General features: G+C 45.0%; 1 protein-coding gene across 2 annotated transcripts in view; it reads right to left on the bottom strand.

Annotated features, from left to right (window-relative positions):
- MAP3K9 (mitogen-activated protein kinase kinase kinase 9) overlaps positions 1-19,084 on the bottom strand; it is a 77,051-nt gene that overhangs the window by 21,939 nt on the left and 36,028 nt on the right. For both annotated transcript variants that reach the window (XM_025918903.2, XM_086709399.1), the window contains exon 3: positions 6,455-6,635. In XM_025918903.2, coding sequence (XP_025774688.1) covers positions 6,455-6,635 — 181 coding nt within the window. The remainder of the gene's footprint in view (positions 1-6,454; positions 6,636-19,084) is intronic.

The raw sequence follows: 19,084 nt of genomic DNA, 5'->3' as shown, positions 1-19,084 counted from the left end.
CCTGAGCTGAAACCAAGCATCAGACGCTTAACCCACTGAGCCACCCAGGTGCTCCAAGTTCTATAATTCTGAAAACTTAAAATGCCTCCACTCCATCCCCCCCCACACCAGGCAAGAAGTCATTATAGGAGACCACTAACCACCGCACTCTGTGCACACACAACCAAAGGGAAAGGTTTTGTCAATTACTCCTCCTGAGGTGGTCTAATCCAAGCACATCAGGAAACACATGAAGTCGAGGATCTGGGCCGTGATCATCATACCCTCCATCACAGCATGTGGAAGAGACCCAGAGACCTACACTCGAAAAGCAGTAAGACAAACTCAGCTGGCCCTCGGCACACAGCAATAGAAGAGGCCCAGAGGCCCCAGACCTTGAGGAGTTCCAGGAGGGGTAGAGGACGGACACAGGCTCTGCCCAGTACCTGGCACACAGTAAATGTTCCACAAACATTTCCTGAATGAGTAAATGAGTTACAACTCGATTTGTGAACAAACGTTGTCCAAGCTCCTGGGCATGTGTGGGCCCTCTCTGGGACATCCTGCTGAGCCCCAGGCCTAGTGGGCCAATCATCCCGGAAGAAGCTGCCCGAAATGCAGGCACAAGGGTATACAGATGGCAATATGGCTACACCACAAAGTTTTAAGAGACACATATTTAGTTCTTTTTTTTTTTTTTTTTAACTAGGCTTCACACCCAGTGCAGAGCCCAGCATGGGGCTTGAACTCACAACCTTGAGATCAAGAGTTGGACATTTAACTGAGTCACCAGGCACTGCTATAATTCTAACCACAGCTTTGTCTCTACCACCTGGATGAACTTAGACAAATGACTTAAACCATCTAAGCCTCGGTTACCTTATCTGTCAAATGGAAATAATATCCTCTACTTTTGGGGATTCTTGTGAGGAATAAAACGAGATAAAATAGAGGTATAGTGGGGTGCCTGGGTGGCTCAGTAGGTTGAACGTCCAACTTTGGTTCAGGTCATGATCTCGTGGTTCGTGAGTTCAAGCCCCATGTCCGGCTCCGCACTGACAGCTCAGAGCCTGGAGCCTGCTTCGGATTCTGTGTCTCCCCTTCCCTCTGCCCCTCCCCTACTTGCACTCTGTCTTTCTCTCAAAGAAAGAATAAAACATTAAAAGTTTTTTTTAATGGGGTACAGTATTTAGCATAGAGCCTAGCTCATAAGCATTTGTGTGGGTAGCAAATACTGTCACCAGTGTATGCATATTGTACATACAGCAATGGGCACAAGTTTTCCTCGGATAAAGGTTTGAGATCATTTGGAGCCACTTAGGTAAGTAGGCTCAAGGAGTAAAGGCCCATCTAAGGGGTTCCAATACATTGTTCCTTGCAGGGAATACTGCAGCGCGGAAGCTAAAACAGCTGGAGGGAGCACAGTGAATTATGTCTTCAAACCACATTCCTCGACCGAGATGAGTCAGGAAGCTGAAGTCCTGGGAACAACTCTAAACTGAAGACCTAGTGGCAGAGCAGACCACATGACCATTTCCAAGCCACCTCATCCAAAGTGCTACTGATTTGGAGTTTACCTCCAAGCCATTCCCTTCAGAGAGCAGAATAACTTCATCAGATGATTCACCAAAGGCTCCTCAAGCCTGCTTTCAGGATCTGTGGTTGAAAGGCAAGACCTGGAGGTTAGCCTTAGAACAAGGACACTTTGGGTAAAAGATGAATGGTCCTGCCCTATTCCTTCCATGATGGACAAACTTCTACAATGGCCTTGCTCTTCCTTGCCGGCCACTTCTGTCACCATGAAAAGACCTTACATTAGATATTGGGGCTTTCGCTTCCCACTAAGAATGTGACTGCATACCTGCAGCAACTCTGTCCAAATCAGTATAGCGACAGAAACTTTTGGCGTCTGTGGCAATAAAATCTGCACAATTTCAGGGCCAGGCTGGAGAAGAAGCCTAGCAGGAATACAGGAAGTAGAAAACAGTAATGTTACTGAGAAGTCATGGTTTCCTATGAAGAAAGGTAAGATCAAGTTGAGTGTGGCAAGTAGCTGATTGTCCCCCAAAGCCACTCTCCCCTTCTTCCATCATAAGAGTTTTAGCTGGACACACAGTTACCCAGCTAGAGCCTACATCTGTCTCCCTCTTTTGGAGCCGGGTGTGCGCGTATAACAAAAGAGCAGGAGATGTACACAACTTCTGGGTTGTCTCCAAATTAAAGACAACCTGCTTGTCATGCATAAGCTCTCTTTCTCTGTTTCTGCAAAATACAACGTGGAAGCAACAGTCACTTAGATGTAACCATTTAGATAAGAACAATGCACTGAGGGACCCGGAAAGAACCTGGGTTTCTGAAGGATCTCACGGGGCACAGCTACCCCACAGCCTGGACTGGCTGGACTACTCTTTGAGTACTACTTTATTTAAGCCACTGCATCTATAGGTCTCTTTGTAATAGTAGCTTAGCCTAATTAATATATTAGCTATTCTCATTTAGCCTATAGTCAAGTAATGAAAGCGTTAGATTGAAGCCTATGAAATTGCTGTTTTTGTAGGTCAAAAACATTGGAATATCACTACACAGTTCACACTGATGAAATCTGGCCAGATATTTTAAGGGAAGAAAACTCTTTTCTGCATGATAGTCACTTCACCCTATAATTAATGCTTGGGGATATACGATGCAATATACAGAAGCTACAAAACATCACTAAAAGAAATTAGAAAAGGTCTACGTGAATAGGAATATATCTCATGTTCATGGATTGGAAGACTTAATGTTGTTAAGCTAGCAACAGTTCCCAAAGTGACCTACAGGTTTAACACAATTCCCATCAAAATCTCAGTTGCCTATTTTGGAGAAATTGACAAAGTGCTCCTAAAATTCATTTGGAAACGCAAGGCACACAGAATGGCCAAAATAATCTTGAAGAATAGCAAAGCTGGAGGACTCACATGTCCTAATTTCAAAACTTAGTACAAAGCTACAGTAATTAAAACAGAATGGTACTGGGGTGCTTGGGTGGCTCAGTTGGTTAAGCATCCAACTTTGGCTCAGGTCATGAAATCATGGTTTGTAAGTTCAAGCCCTTCATTTGTCAGGCTCTGTGCTGACAGCTCAGAGCCTGCCTTGGATTCTGTCTCCTCCCCTGCCTCCCTCTGCTCGTCCCTGCTTATGTTGAAAGAGAGAAAGAGAGAAAGAGAGAAAGAGAGAAAGAGAGAAAGAGAGAAAGAGAGAAAGAAAGAAAGAAAGAAAGAAAGAAAGAAAGAAAGAAAGAGAAAGAAAGAAAGGGAGAGAGAAAGGAAGAAAGACTGATTAAAACAAAAGAGTCGTACTGGCATAAGGATACACACATAGACCAATGAAATATAATTGACAGTCTAGAAATAAACCCTTCCATCTGTGATAAATTACTTTTTGACAAGGGTGACAATTAGAAAAGAACAGCCTTTTCAACAAATGGGGCTAGATACAGTAGTCCCCCCTTTATCCATGGGAGATATGTTCCAAGACCCCCAGTGGATGCCTGAAATTGCAGGTGGTACAGAACCCTATAGATGTTTTTTCCTATACACACATAAATATGATAAAGTTTAATTTATAAATTAAGCATAGTAAGAGATGAACAATAAAATGGAATAATTATATTATAATAAAAGTTATACAAATATGCTCTTTCTTTCAAAATCTTATCATTCTATACTCACCCTTGTGATGATGTGAGATGATAAAAAGCCTATGTGATGAGATGAAGTGAGATGAATGATGTAGGCATTGTGACCCAGCGTTAGGTAATACTGACCTTCTGATGATAGGTCTGACCTTCCAGACTATGGTTGACCATGGGTAAATGAAACCATAAAAAAGTGAAACCACTGATAAGGAGCGACTACTGTAGTCACAGGCAAAAGAATGAAGTTAAACCCCTTACCTCACACCACATACAAAAATTAAGTCAAAATGGAACACAGACCTAAATGTAAAAGCTAAGAGTTTTATAACTCTTAGAACATGGGTATAGATATTCATAAAACTTGGGGATGGTTTCTTAACTATGACACCAAAAGCCTAAGCATAAGCACTCAAAGCACAAGCAATCAAATAAAAAAATAGATAAATTGGACCTCATCAAAATTAAAAATGTTTCTGTTTCAAAGAATACCATCAAGAAAGTAAAAAGAGGGCAGCTGGGTAGCTCAGTCATTAAGCATCTGACTTCAACTCAGGTCATGATCCCATGGTTTGTCAGTTCGAATCCCACATTGGGTGAGCTCAAGTCCCGCTTCTAGTGAGCACGAACCCCGCTTTGGGTGAGCGTTGCCTCTCTCTCTCTCTCTCTCTACCTCTACTTCTGCCCCTCCTAGGATTCCTCTCTCTCTCTTTGCCCCTCACTAAAAAAAAAAAAAAAAAAAGAAAAAGAAAAGAAAAAAACAAGAAAAAAGAAACCCATAGAATGGGAGAAAATATTTGCAAATCATGCACCTGATAAAGGACTTATATTAAAAATATATAAAGAACTCTTTCAACTTAAAAAAAAGACAGATAACCAACCCAGTTTCAAGACTAGCAAAGGATTTGAATAGGCATTTATCCAGAAAAGATATACAAATGGCCAATAAACACATGAAAAGATGCTCAACATCAGGAGTCATTAGAGAATAAAATCAAAATTACAATGAGATACCACTTCATATCTAACTGGATAGCAATAATTAAGAAGACATATAATAACAAGTATTGAGACAATGTAGAGAAATTGGAACCCTCCTACATTGCTAATGGAAATGGAAAATGGTGCAGCTATGGTAAAAAAAAAAAAAATAGTTCGGTCGTTCCTCAAAAAATTAAACACAGAATAACCATATAACTTAGCAAATCCACTTCCAGGTATATACTTAGGGGAACTGAAAATCTATGTTAATCTATGTTCACACAAAAGCTTGCACAAAAATGTCCACAACAGTATTATTCACAACTGCCAAAAAGTGGAAACAACTCAAATGTTCATCAACTTATAAATGGATAAATAAATTTCCATAGGATGGAATATTATTCAGGTATAAAGAGGAATGAAGTTCTGACTCATGCATGCTACATGAATGAACCTTGAAAACATGATAAATGAAAGCAGCCAGTAAAAAGACCACATGTTGTATTGATTCCATATATAAGAAATGCCTGGAATTGGCAAATCCATAGAGACAGAAAGTAAATTAGTAGTTGCTGGGGACAGGGGGAGGCAGGATTGGGGAATGACTACCAACAGGTATTGGGTTTCTTTTTGGGATGAGAAAAATAATTCTGGAAACAGATAGCAGTTGTAGTGGTTTGAATGGTAGCCCTAAAAAGATACATCCATGTCCTAATATCCAAAACCCTTATGTGGAACAGAATCTCCCCCAAAGTCTCAGAGGGGGCATAGCCCTGTTAGTACTGATTTCAGACTTCTGGCCTCCACACTATAAAGGTCTATTGTTTAAAGCCACCAGGCCTGCGGTAGTTTGTTACAGCAGCCTTAGCAAGCTGGTAACAATGCCGAGTGGTACACAGTTGGTAAATTTACTGTAAACCATCGACTTCTACATTTTAAAGGGTGAACTTCGTAATACGTGTATATCTCAATAAAGCTGTTTTTTTTTTTTTTTTTTTAATACACACATTCGTCATATACACACACAAGCTCACTTTACAACTCACCAGGAAGACACAACTTCATAGACTGAAGTCCGATGATAACCATGGCCCTTTCTTTTGGTGTACCAAGGTGATGCTACTTCTCACAGCCAGGAGGATGCACCCTCTGCACAAGCTCTTCCTCCCATCAGTGGGGATTAGATTTTTAGATCCATGTCCCTATGACCTCTTAGGCTGACATTTACTAGGGGAACGGCTAGTCTAATCTGTGACTCTGCAGTTCTCAGTACATGCTTGGGACCCATCTTTTCCCACTTCTGTATCAATGTTCAACAGATAGTGCCCTGACTAAAAGGTTAACCATATAACTAGAAAGCATAATTTCCAACCCACCAAAACAACAGAGATAGCACAAAGAATACTCATCAGCTGAAGAGCTTAGAGTGAGAGCAAGTCCAGCAATAACAGCCGCGGTTGCTAAGGAAGCCAGGGGGACCCCGTGGAAGGTCAGTCCCCAGGAATGCCTGGGTGCCCTCACCACCCTACAGTCAGAGATGGGAGTACACACTGCCCCTGGGATCTACTGGTCTTTCCTACGGAGCAATCACTCACACACAGAGGCGGTACCTGCCACAACACTAAAGGAATTTTGGATAGATGAAGGCGTTAGAAACTGTCCCATGGCAACCTGGGAGTTACTACAGGTTGCTGTGAAGGGGTCACTTAGACCTACTTGGGGTGTCCGGGAGTCTACTCATCCTCAGTTCTCCAAGTCCTGAAACACGTGTGCAGCCAAAAGAGACCAGGGCGGCACTGCCCCTGGCCCTTTGGACCTTACCTCCACACATCACTGCCTTTGGAAAACATGGAGGCACGGATGACTTCGGGTGCCATCCAAGCATATGTCCCTGCTGCGCTCATCTTTGTGGTTCGGTGCCATTCTCGAGCCAGGCCAAAATCAGTGATCTTCAGAATCTTGTTGCTCAGGTCTCCATTCTCCACCTTCTGGAGGATCAGTACTGGGAAGAAAAGGAACATAGAAGAAACCAGAAAGTCTGCATTGATCACAGGGAAACCACCAACCACAGAGCCCTCCTGCCAGATTCCTACCCTCTCCTCTAGGCTCCACTGTGCAGCTACCGTGGACTGATGGTAGGAGCCATCATTTTTGGTAAGATGCACCTACGATGCATCCATTTTCGTGGCCAGCCCTTTATAGGCATTATCATTAACTCACAACAACCTTGTGAGGTAGGTACCAGTGCCATATCCTTTTTACAAGATGAGGAAACTGACATAAAAAATCAACTAATAAGCCAGGACTGACACAGGCAGACTGACTCAAAAGCCTTCCCTCTTAACCTTCACAGCACACAGCCCATTCACGCCCTATGGAGGGACCCGTGATGTCACAGCTGACCCTTCTGAGGAGAGGCTCCCTGGGCTTCCTATCTGGCCAGGCACCCCTGGGCCATAACCACTCTCAGACCACAAGGAATGGGGTGCATTTTGGAGGCGCAAGGAATGGATTTTCAAGGTTCCAGGCAGTGCCTGCACAGTTCCCATAAACCTCTCCCAAGTTAAGTTTGTAAGAAAGCTGTCTCTCCGGCACAGAGATTTTCCTTTGATCCAGGAATTCCCTCCCCCACCCCCAGCCACTGAGAACTGCCTGACAAATTGAAGAAGTCAGAGGATACATGTATGTTCACAACCATGAATCTCTCTGTGTGTATGACCCAGGAGGAAAAAACTAGTTCACTGAATCAGTAATACTCTGGGCCTGTCTCCCAAGTTCTAACACCAAAGCACCACAGTGTGGAGCCATCTGGGCTCTCCTAGCACAGTAGCTGAGGCGGCTACCTCACCTACATGACAGCTCCAGCTGTCTGCATCCCCTTGCAGGAGTCAATCTTCCTAAAAAGGGCAAACACGCTAAGGGGCACCTGGGTGGCTCAGGTGGGTAAGGGGCTCAGGTCACGATCTCGCGGTTTGTGAGTTCGAGCTCCCCATCGGGCTCTGTGCTGACAGCTGGGAGCCTGGAGCCTGGTTCCGATTCTGTGTGTCTCTCTCTCTGCCCTTCCCTCACTTGCAATTTCTCTCTCTCTCAAAAATAAATTAAAAAACAAAAAAAGAGCAAACACGCTAAGTGACTGAAGTGCTGTATGCCAAGCCGAGAAGCTCTGAGCGGGCAGAGGGTACGTGCGAGCCAGGCCTCCATTTCCACAAGCAGGAAGGTTCTGAAGGCCTCATGAAAGCACAACCTCTCCCGGGCCGGACGCTGAACACCTGGGATTCAGAGCTTTATACTCAGGACTTCAGAGAAGGTAGGAAGAGTCTCTCCCCATCCCTGCTCTCCAAGTCCAAATGGGAAGGGGAGGGAAAGGAATCCACTGAAGACAGAGTAACAAAAAAGTTGACTCGGTTCCTCCAACCACTCTGTCTAGGTAAACAATGAAAAAAACCAGTTCTGAGCCCTACTGTGCTGGGTCACACCCTCCCAGGGTTGACTTTCCAGTGACCCTCGCTGAGGGCCTCTTCAGAAGGCTTTACCTTTACCTCTGAGAGGCAAACTCCTTCAATAAAGCGATGTGTGATGGTGGTACTCTGGGTACCATGGAGGGGTTTAGGGGTGCTTTTTAGGGCACAAGAGCCTTAGGCAGTTCCTTCAAGTCACACAGCTATGCTTTTCTCATCCTGCCCCCAGCCTGCAAATGCCCACTGGATTGTTACCTATTGGAAGGATGGTTACCTATTGTTACCTACTGGAAGGACAAAGATCTTTCTGTCCTAAGTGCTTCTCAGAAAATCAGCAGTGAAGAGGGGATTACAAGCAGCTATAGAGCTGGAAGCACAAAAGAAAACAGTGCTGGCCCCTCCCTAGATCTAATGGACTAGGTCTCCATCCTCCACACCCTCTCCCGGACTCCCCTGACACACCCCTCCCCACTCTGAGCTGAATGGATCCAAGTCTCTAAATGCTTGGACAGATTTAAAAAAAACTTTCTCCATCTCCTCGAATAACAAACATCTTTCCAGATTCTTCTGTGCCCCTCTCCCCTTCTCTGCCGGCAGATATAACAAATATGCCCTCAAATTGCTGGGCCAGTGACACTAAAGAAACCCACCATTCCCCGATTAGAGGCAGCCACCAGCTGCTGACCCTCTCTCTCTAAGCCACCCTTAAACCAAAGATTCAGAGTGAGCCCATCCCCTTACATAGCCAATGGGATTTAGTCTTATCACCCAAACTCCAGGTGCTGGGACAGGGGGAGTGGGAGGAGGGTAACAGTTTGATGACGCATCTAGAACCAGCTGACCTTCCGCAGATCCTAGACTGGAAGGGGGAACAGAGAAGTTTAGGTTCTGTTACAGGACATGGGCTTAGAGAGAATGAATGGTACAGCAAAGATGTTTAAATACATTAGCCTGCCAGATGGCTGGAGAGGGACGGCAGAATGATGGAGATGGGGCAAGAATCCACCCAGGGAAGGTCTCCCTGAATACGAATGCCTTTAGACAGTGCAGGTCCAGCCTAGTTCCACCTAATCCCCACCACTCCCTGCTGACTTCTATCCGGCTGACCTCAGACACAGATCCCCATAGATTGGACCCGTGAAGGCATCAGAGTTAGAAATCGCCGGCCATGGGGTCCTGACCTCAGCAAAGAAGAGACTGTCATCAGAAGCCAGCTAGTGATCCTGGCTACATCTATCTCTGTCTAGTTCCAAAATATTTTTCATCACCTCCAAAAGGAAATCCATATTCATCAAGCAATCATTCCCCATTCTCCCCTCCACCCGACTCCTAGCAGCCACCAACCTGCTCTCTCTCTATGCATTTACCTACTGTGGATATGTTACATAAATGGAACCATGCAATATATGACACACTTAGCATAATGTCCTCAAAGTCCATCCATATTATACCTTGTATCTGCACTGTATTCCTTTTCATGGTTGAATAATATTCCACGGTATAGACGCACCACCATTTGTTTATCTCTCCACAACAGACATTTCGGCTGTTTCAACCTTTTGATTATTGTGATTTAGTGCTGCTATACACACATATGTACATAAATATATTCATTTGAGGACTTGTTTTCAGTCCTTTGGGCTATGTACACAGGAGTGGAATAATGGCTATAATGGTAATTCTATGTTTGCTGTTTCCCACGCCAGCTGTGCCATTTTATTTTTCTTAAATTTTTTATTTTTAATTTTGGGGAGAGAGAGCATGCATGAACAGGGGAGAGTGGCAGAGGGATAAAGAAAGAGAATCTGGGACGGGATCCATGCTCAGCGTGGGGCCTGGTGCGGGGCTCAATCCCATGACCCTGAGATCATGACCTGGGCCTAAATCAAGAGTCAGACACTCAAACAACTGGGCCACCCAGGTGGCCCTTTCCAAAAAAATGTTTTAGTTGTGCCATTTTACACCCCCACCAGCAGTGTATGAGGGTTGCAATGTCTCCACATCCTCAACGCACTTATTTTCCTTTAAGTTTTTTAGATGATAGCCATCCCAGTGGATGTAGAGTGGCAGCTCATTGTGGTTTTGACTTGCATTTCTCTAATGACTAATGATGCTGAGCATCCATTCACGTGCTTGTTTGCTGTCTGTATATCTTCTTTCAAGAAATGTCTTTTTGGGGCACCTGGGTGGCTCAACTGGTTAAGTGTCCAACTCTTGATTTCGGCTCAGGCCATGATCTCATGGTTCGTGAGCTCGAGCCCCGTGTTGGGATGTGTGCTGACGGTGCAGGGCCTGCTTGGGATTTTCTCTCTCCCTCTCTTTCTGCCCGTCCCTGCTCATGTGCTCACTCTCTTTCACTCACTCTTATTTAAAATAAGTATATTTTTAAAAAGTAATGTCTTTTTGTTTTGAGTTATAAGACTTCTTTCTATATTCTGGATACTAAACCCTTACCATATATATGATTGCAAACATTTCCCCCCCTTTCTGTAAGCTGTCTTTTTCCTTACTTGACAACGTCCATGGATGCACAAAAGCTTTTACTTTAGATGAAGTCCACTTTATCTGTTTATTTTGTTGGTCATGCTTCTGGTGTAAGAAGAATTCCATGGCCAAATCAAAGTTTATAAAGATTTACTTGTATGTTTTAAGAGTTTTACAGGTTCAGCTCTTGTATTTAGGTCATTGATCCATTCTCAGTTCATTTTTGTATATCATATAAGGGTGTCCAACTTCATTTGTTTGCATGTGGATATCCAACTGTCCCATTTGTTAAAGAAAATGGCTTTACTTTTAAAAACAGAACAGAGTAGCTGTCTCCCAACACACTTTCCCCAGGGAGAAAAAGGTTTAATCACAGCAACTCACTTATCTGTACCGCTGCAGTTAGACCATTCTGAGTTTCTACCACTGACAAACAGCCACAGAACTAACGAATGATTGTGCTTTACTTCTTAGAAAACTTAACAATGGTTTATCAAAATCTACTGAAGTCCATCCAAGCGTGTTGTGTGGCCCTCACCTCTCAAGGCTAGGGCAGTGGAACAAATCCTGAAATCAACAAGTCCAGGCCTAAGTCAGTGGAGGTGCCGGCCAGGGTAAGGGGAACAGGGGGAAAAAACCAAAAACCTACTGGCTAACCAGATACAGAGGCTTGATGGAGAAGGGGGCGGGGTTCCCGTCTTTCAGACATGCGGGACAAGTAGAATAGAGGTGTCGTGGACTGAAGTTGAGAGGCACAGCCCTTTGAGGAAGCCAAGTACAGTTTGGGAAACATCATGGGTATATGGTGACAGTAACAAGAGTCAGTGTGGACCAAACAAACTAACAAACCAACACCCAAAAAGCAGACAATTTAAATCCCAGGCTTGACACTCCACATAGGACCCTGCACAAATTTCATAAACTCTGCATTTCTATTCTCGTTTCTGTAAAATGGGGGTAAAGATTAAAGGTGATGTAGTAACGAATCACGTGGCAGAGGGTCTGACACATACACAGCCACTCAGGACACTATAGCTATTATGATTACTATCATGATTAAGCGTCTCATGCATAAGTGGAAGCCATGGGACTCGGCGTTAAAGGTACTGAGGACACTGGTGGGGAGTCTGGGAGTCCCTGACAGATGATAGCCATGCAATAAATTTTCGCTGTATAAATAAATGGAATGGTTGATAAATTAATGATGATAGCTACCCATTATTGATCACTTGCTATGTAGAGGCATGATGCTCTTTACCTAACGTATGTGAAGAGCTTTACATAAATCACCTTAGTTAATTCTTAAATCAACCCTATGAGGTAGGTGCAAACATTCTCCCAATTCTACCCATACTAAAACAGATACAGCAAGGCTAAGTGAGGGATGGAGATGGGACCAAAGCCACATCTCTCTTCATGTGCTGTGCCATCCAGAGGACAGGAAGGAATCCTATGTGTCTTTAAGGCTTATCTCAAGTTCTGCCTGATCCCTAAACTGTCACTGGTTAACTAGTCTTCACTGCTCTCCCTTTTCCTGAATTATTCCTTCGGCACCCAAAATCAGTATCACAATTCAACTTTATATACTTCTTTTAAATCCTTCCCAACTGCTGCACGTAGGTGTGTCTCATCATCCCTGGAATGTGATGGATAGGACTCCTCGAGGACAAAAACCCCATTCTCTTTCTTCTGGAATCCACACCATTCCGTCTCCAGGAACCAGAACAGAGCCAGACTCTGCAAGAACTGACCCTTCACTTATTTCACTGAAGAAGTATCTTGTACATCTTCTCAGGCAGTCCACTTCCCCACCCTATGGGCACCGGGGGTGACATCCTCCAGTGTCATCCGTCCTGAGGCACAAAGGGGAGCCGATAAGGACCAGGCAAGATAACGAGACTGAAGAAAGAGGAATGCTGCAGCCAGGGTTTACTGATGAATAACGCATCCACATCTGGCTGCTTCCAGGTCGGGTGGGGGTTTACAAGGAAAGAGAAGCTAGAGATTCTGCCCTTAAGGGCCTTCTACGTACTGAATGGAAAGATACAAGACAGGGGCGCCTGGGTGGTTCCGTCGGTTAAGCGTCCAACTCTTGATTTCGGCTCAGGTCATGATCTCATGGTTTGTGGGATCAAGCCCCGCATCGAGCTCTGCACTGACAGCACAGAGCCTGCTTAGGATTCTCTCTCTCCCTCTCTCTGTGCTTCTCCTATGCTTTCTCACATGCATGTGTGCGTACTCTCTAAAAATAAATAAACAAACAACAACAACAACAAAAAGAAAGATACAAGACAAAATTGACTATCAGGTCAAGACAAAGGGAACATCAATGATAAGGGCCTACATTTTGCTACAAGGATAAGCAGGAGAAGCAGTCTTCTGAACCTGAGTAACCCATAGACATTATTCTTGATTATTTCTAGATCAGGATACCACTTATATACCATTAACTTAATAGTTTTCTTTACAGTGACTTTTTAAAAATTACTAAAAGAAATTTTATATTGTTATAAATGAAAAACACAAATATTCTCCTAATAGCAGTTAACCTGTACAAATAAAACAAACCAAAACAAAAATCACTGTTATTAAGTTTCAGTAGACCCTGTTACAGGTCAAACTCCTTTTTTAAGGCCTTCGATCTCCATTAGAAAGAAGTGATTAGAGGTGTTGGAGAGTGGGGTGCCCGGGTGGCTCAGTCATTTGGGTGTCCGACTCTTGATTTTGGCTCAGGTCATGAACCCAGAGTCATGGGATCAAGCCCTACACTGGGCTCCATGCTGTGCATGGAGACTGCTTGGGATTCATTCTCTCTCTCTCTCTCTCTCTCTCTCTCCCTTCCCCCCCCCACCCCAACCCCGTTCCTCCCCTGCTTGTGTGTACACTCTTTTTCTCTAAAATTAAAAACAAACAAACAAAAGGTGTTGGAGAGGAATCAAGAAAGGTAACTAGTGCCAAAGTGAATCTTAATCCTCCATGAATATAAAGAGCTTGAGTGACTTTCTATGGAACTCAGTGGTATTTTAAACTGACCACCTAAAAGGCCAGCTCCGGTCAGGTTATCAGAGAGAGAAATGAGTCAGGCAGGGGAGGCCACAGAGGGCTCGGAGTCTGACCTAATATCCTTTAGCTGGAAGCCAGGCTCTCAAAACTTGGCACAACTGAGGAGACACTCCCATATGTCGTAATGGCAAATTTAGCTTTGGTGGATGATTTATCATTTTGAGATTTCTTATTTATTATTCATCGCCATTAGCACAAGGGGCTCTGACTTGCTAAATGTTCACCTTGGCGCCAAGGCTCCGTCCCCAGGCCTTCATTCGCTACGAATGATTCAGCACCAGATTAAGCAGCTGGTCTAATTCTGTTCTGAGTGTTGTTGTGTTTTGCTTGGTCTAGCCTTTTTTTTTTTCTCAATTTATTGTCAAATGTGTAGACACATAGGAGAGTGTACAGAACACGTATGTAGTTTAAAGAAAATGAGAGGACAACTCCTATATCCCCATCTAATCTCCTAGAAGCTCTGTGTGTCCCTCCTAGTCACATCCCTTTCCTAGCTTCTGTCATTCATTCTCTTACTTTTATTTTTTTTGATTATTTTTTTTAATTTTAAAGAATTCTTTTACTTTTTTAAACTTTACTTTTTTTTTTTTAAGTTTATTCATTTTTGAGAGAGAGAGAGAGACAAAGCACGAGCAGGGGAGGAGCAGAGAGAGGAGACACAGAATCTGAAGCAGGCTCCAGGCTCTGAGCTGTCAGCGCAGAGCCCGATGAGGGGCTTGAACTCACCAGCCGTGAGATTATGACCTGAGTTGAAGTTGGACGTTTAACCAACTGAGCCATCCAGGGACCCCTAATTTTGAAAACACTATTTATTTTTGAGAGAGAGAGAAAAAGAGCGTGAGCGGGGAGGGGACAAAGAGAGAGGGGAGACACAGAACTGGAAGCAGGCTCCAGGCTCCGAGCTGTCAACACAGAGCTCGACGCGGGGCGCGAACTCACAAACTGCGAGATCATGACCTGAGCCGAAATCAAGAGTTGGGCCGCTTAACCGACGGAGCCACCCAGGCGGCCCTCATTCCCCTACTTTTTATAACGTTACCGCCTGTGTATACATCCCTGCAGATGTTTTGCAAAGGCGAGTGGCTGGCACAAATGCAGCTGTGTGTAACTAGTTTCCCAGGGCTGCTGTAAAATGGTCACGACAAATTTGGTGGCTTAAAACAGTAGAAATTTTTTTCTGAATTCTGGAGGCTAGAATTCAAGTCTAAAACCAAGGTGTCAGCAGGGCTATGCTCCCTCTGAAGACTCCAGGGAAGGAAGAGTGTTTCCCTGCCTCTTCTAGCTTCTGGTGACTGCTAGCAATTCTAGGTGCTCCACGGCTTTGGGCAGCGGTAACTCCAGTGTCTTCATCTGGCTGTGTGCCCTGTGCGTGTGTCTGTGTCTTCCCACGGCCTTCTCGTCTCTGTGTGTCTGTATCCAAGTTTCCCTCTTCTTACAAAGACACCGGTCGCTGGATTAGAGCCAGACTTCATCCGTGTGGCCTCATCTTAACTTGATCACATCCGCAAAGACTCCACTTCCAAATAAGGTCACAGACACAGGTGTGAACTCCTCTGGATTTTCTATTTCTAAATTCACTTTGACCTACCTCTGCTTCTCCGGTTGGGCAAAGAAAACACTTGTCTATCCGGTAAGCAGGGCAAGGAGGAGCGCCCAGGAGCTTCATCAACACATGAGCAAGACAGCTGAGTGTAGATAAGAGTCTGGACCAGGCTTCCCGCAGGCAGGCAGGCCTCAGGTTAAATCAATGTAACACCAGCAGCAGCCGAGGTGGCGATGTCAGTCCTGACTCACACTGCAGGATGTCAACTGCCCAACCTCTAGGTCTGGGGCACAGCCGTTCTCCTGTGCTCTTTCTTCACAGTCTGCAGGGTTTTTCCTTCATTTCCTGCGGGGTTTTTCCTGCTGTGTTAATCCCTGGGTCCTGCAGGGACAGGACACTCTCTCTCTCTGCTGGGTCCTTCTCTGGCTTGAGTGGTGTGCATTCTCCAGTAGCTCCTTAGAAAGAATGCACGGAAGGTACTTTGTTGTTGTTGTTTGAAAATGTCTATATTCCATCCCCATACTTGGTATAAAATTGGAGATTTCCGTTCACAATTTCGAAGGCATTATGCACCATTTTCTTGCTTCCAACACTGTTAAGAAGCCTCAGGCCATTGAGCCTCGTGATGCCTGTTAAGTGATGTCTTTTTCCTTTGGGAAATTTCTCCTCCTTTCTTCGTCCCCTGTGGTCTGAAATCTTAGAGGGATGTGGCTTGAGGCGGGAACTTCGTACTTTGAAATCTGAGCACCCATGTCTTTCAGTTACAGAGAATTTTCTTGAAGTGTTTTACTGTTAATTTCCTTGCCTGTATTTCTGTTTTCCCACTCTAGAACCTCTATTATTCAGATATCGGGCTTTCTAGACTGGTCCTCCCAGTTTTCTTTTCTCCTCTATTTTCCCCATCTGTTTTTTCTTTTTGCTCTTTTTTTTTTTTTTTTTAAATTTTTTTTTTTTTTTTTTCAACGTTTATTTATTTTTGGGACAGAGAGAGACAGAGCATGAATGGGGGAGGGGCAGAGAGAGAGGGAGACACAGAATCGGAAACAGGCTCCAGGCTCTGAGCCATCAGCCCAGAGCCCGACGCGGGGCTCGAACTCACAGACCGTGAGATCGTGACCTGGCTGAAGTCGGACGCTTAACCGACTGCGCCACCCAGGTCTTTTTGCTCTTCTTTAGGAAATGTCATCACTTTACCTTCGAACTCTTCTATTGGGTTTTTCATTTCCCTATCATGGTTTTAATTACTAAAGGAGCTCTTTTTCCTTCTCTGATTTTTTTTTTTTTTTAAAATATGGGCACAATATCTTTTCTTCTACCCCCGTGTATTGCCAATGGTTCTTTTTTTTACTTCTTTGTTTTCTCCAGTGCACTTTGCCTCAGCTGCTTTTCCTATCTGTGTTTTGGCCTCTAATGCACTTTCACTCAGAGTTATAGCAACCTTGGTTGTCTGTTTGTGATTAAGAACCAAACGGTGCTTGGGTTTAAAACAAATTTTTTTTTTTTCAACATTTATTTTTGGGACAGAGAGAGACAAAGCATGAACGGGGGAGGGGCAGAGAGAGGGAGACACAGAATCGGAAACAGGCTCCAGGCTCTGAGCCATCAGCCCAGAGCCTGACGCGGGGCTCGAACTCACGGACCGCGAGATCGTGACCTGGCTGAAGTCGGACGCTCAACCGACTGCGCCACCCAGGCGCCCCAAAACAAATTTTTTTTTAATGTTTATTTATTTTTGAGAGAGAGAGAGAGACAGAGTGCGAGCAGGGGAGGGGCAGAGACAGAAGGAGACACAGCATCCGAAGCAGGCTCCAGGCTCTGAGCCGTCAGCACAGAGCCCGATGTGGGGCTCGAACTCACAAACTGTGAGATCGTGACCTGGGGCGAGGTCAGATGCTTAACCGACTGAGCCACCCAGGCGTCTGTGCTTAGGTTTTAATCCTGGGGCACCTAGCTAGCTCAGTTGGTGGAGCGTGCGACTCTGGATCTCGGGGTTGCGAGTTCCAGCCCCACGTTGGGTGTAAAGATTACTCAACAATAAAATCTTTAAAAATAAATAAAAGTAAAAAGTCCTCATATTTTGAAGGAAGTACTGAAATAGTTACTGAAAATATGAAATGATGCTACAGATTTCCTTCAAAATAATCAAGGCTGGGGAATGAGCGGGGTAACAAAGGAAGATTACCTTCGAGCTGGCCAGTGTTGAAACTGGTGAGTACATGGGTGTTCGTTATGCAATCTCCCTTACTTGTAAGTTTTCCATAATAAGTAGGCAGGAAAAGGTGTGAGGAACCATAAGCTGACTAGAACCTCTAAGCACATAGGAGGAATCTGTCAACTTTGAGCTTCACTGTGGGGAAATCCAGATAAGCCTAGAAAGGAATATCAGAGGTCACTCCTCTTGAGTTGGTCAGCTCTCAGGGAGCAGTTCTCTTCCAAATGGCTGGGAAAGGAAAGGCCTGGCTACCAAATGTGCTGGGAAGCCAGTCGTGAGGGCCAAGGGGGTCTCAGAATGCACACTGCAGTCTGTAAACGCTTACTTCGTCCCTCCTTTTTTTTTTAATGTTTATTTATTTTTGAGAGAGAGAGAGAGAAAGAGACAGAGCATGAGCGGAGGAGGGGCAGAGAGAGAGGGAAGCACAGAATCCGAAGCAGGCTCCAGGCTCTGAGCTGTCAGCACAGAGCCTGACATGGGGCTCAAACTCCCGGACTGCGAGTTCACAACCTGGGCCAAAGTCGGACGCTTAACCGACTGAGCCACCCAGCTGCCCCATCCCTCCTTTTATTTATTTATTTATTTATTTATTTATTTTTTTAAATTTTTTTTTTCAACGTTTATTTATTTTTGGGACAGAGAGAGACAGAGCATGAACGGGGGAGGGGCAGAGAGAGAGGGAGACACAGAATCGGAAACAGGCTCCAGGCTCTGAGCCATCAGCCCAGAGCCCGACGCGGGGCTCGAACCCACGGACCGCGAGATCGTGACCTGGCTGAAGTCGGACGCTCAACCGACTGCGCCACCCAGGCGCCCCCCTCCTTTTTTTTAAATAAAACACCCATACCCTCCACTGTGCTTAGTCCCCCTGTCTAGAAACTGTTAACCTCTTCCAAATGGAAAGGCGGTCGGTGGAGGAGTGGAGGAGAAAGATCCATGGGACTCAAATGCATTGCACAGCACTGCTACCCAATCTTGCTCACTTTAGGACCTCACTTGGCCCCAGCTCCAGAGGTGCCTGAGGCTGCCAGTTGCTAGACTTTTTAGGAGTCTGTGATATAAACTGACTGGTTCTTTGCTTTTCTGTCCGTTTAAAACGATCTTTTTCAAATGTCCTACGTCACCTAGTTACCATTCACCCCCCTGTTTTCCAGCTTCCAAAACTTGGTTGTTGCCGCCTCCTCTCCTGCCGGCCTGGTGAGTTCCTGCAGTTTTAGCTGGGTTTTAAGAGTGAGCACCAGAAGATGCAGTACATGTACGTGTTCAATCTGCCGTCCCAGCCCGGGATCCTGCCTTCAGTTTTGGTTGTTTTCTTGGTGTAGGGAGAAGAAGCTGGTATAGTCTGTACCCAAAGGTACCTGCAGGGGCTTCCCCTTTGCTTGGCTTAGTTCTTCCACCTCTCCAGTTACGGAGGTTCTCCTGCGTCTTCCCGCCAAAGCCCAGACCTACGTCACAGCTTCCCCTCTCTCCCACCTTAGCAAAAACAACCTCTGAGCTGCAAAAAGGCAGAAAGAAAAAAAGTAACAGTTGAAGAGCCAGAACGTCTGGGTTCTGGCTCCACCACTGCGGATCTGCACCAGGCCCCCGTTCCCCCTGCTTCTGACATTCCGAGTCTGTAACTCCCTGAAAGCAGTGTCGGTCTTTCCTGGGGCCAGCCAGGCCCCACCACCCATCCGAGTGGAGTAACAGCT

This window comes from Puma concolor, chromosome B3, assembly GCF_028749965.1.
Source record: "Puma concolor isolate L17-30 chromosome B3, mPumCon1.1.hap2, whole genome shotgun sequence".
In the NCBI taxonomy this organism is placed as follows: Eukaryota; Metazoa; Chordata; class Mammalia; order Carnivora; family Felidae; genus Puma; species Puma concolor.
Note: the sequence above shows the minus strand (reverse complement) of the source record. Positions and strands in the feature narration are given on the sequence as shown.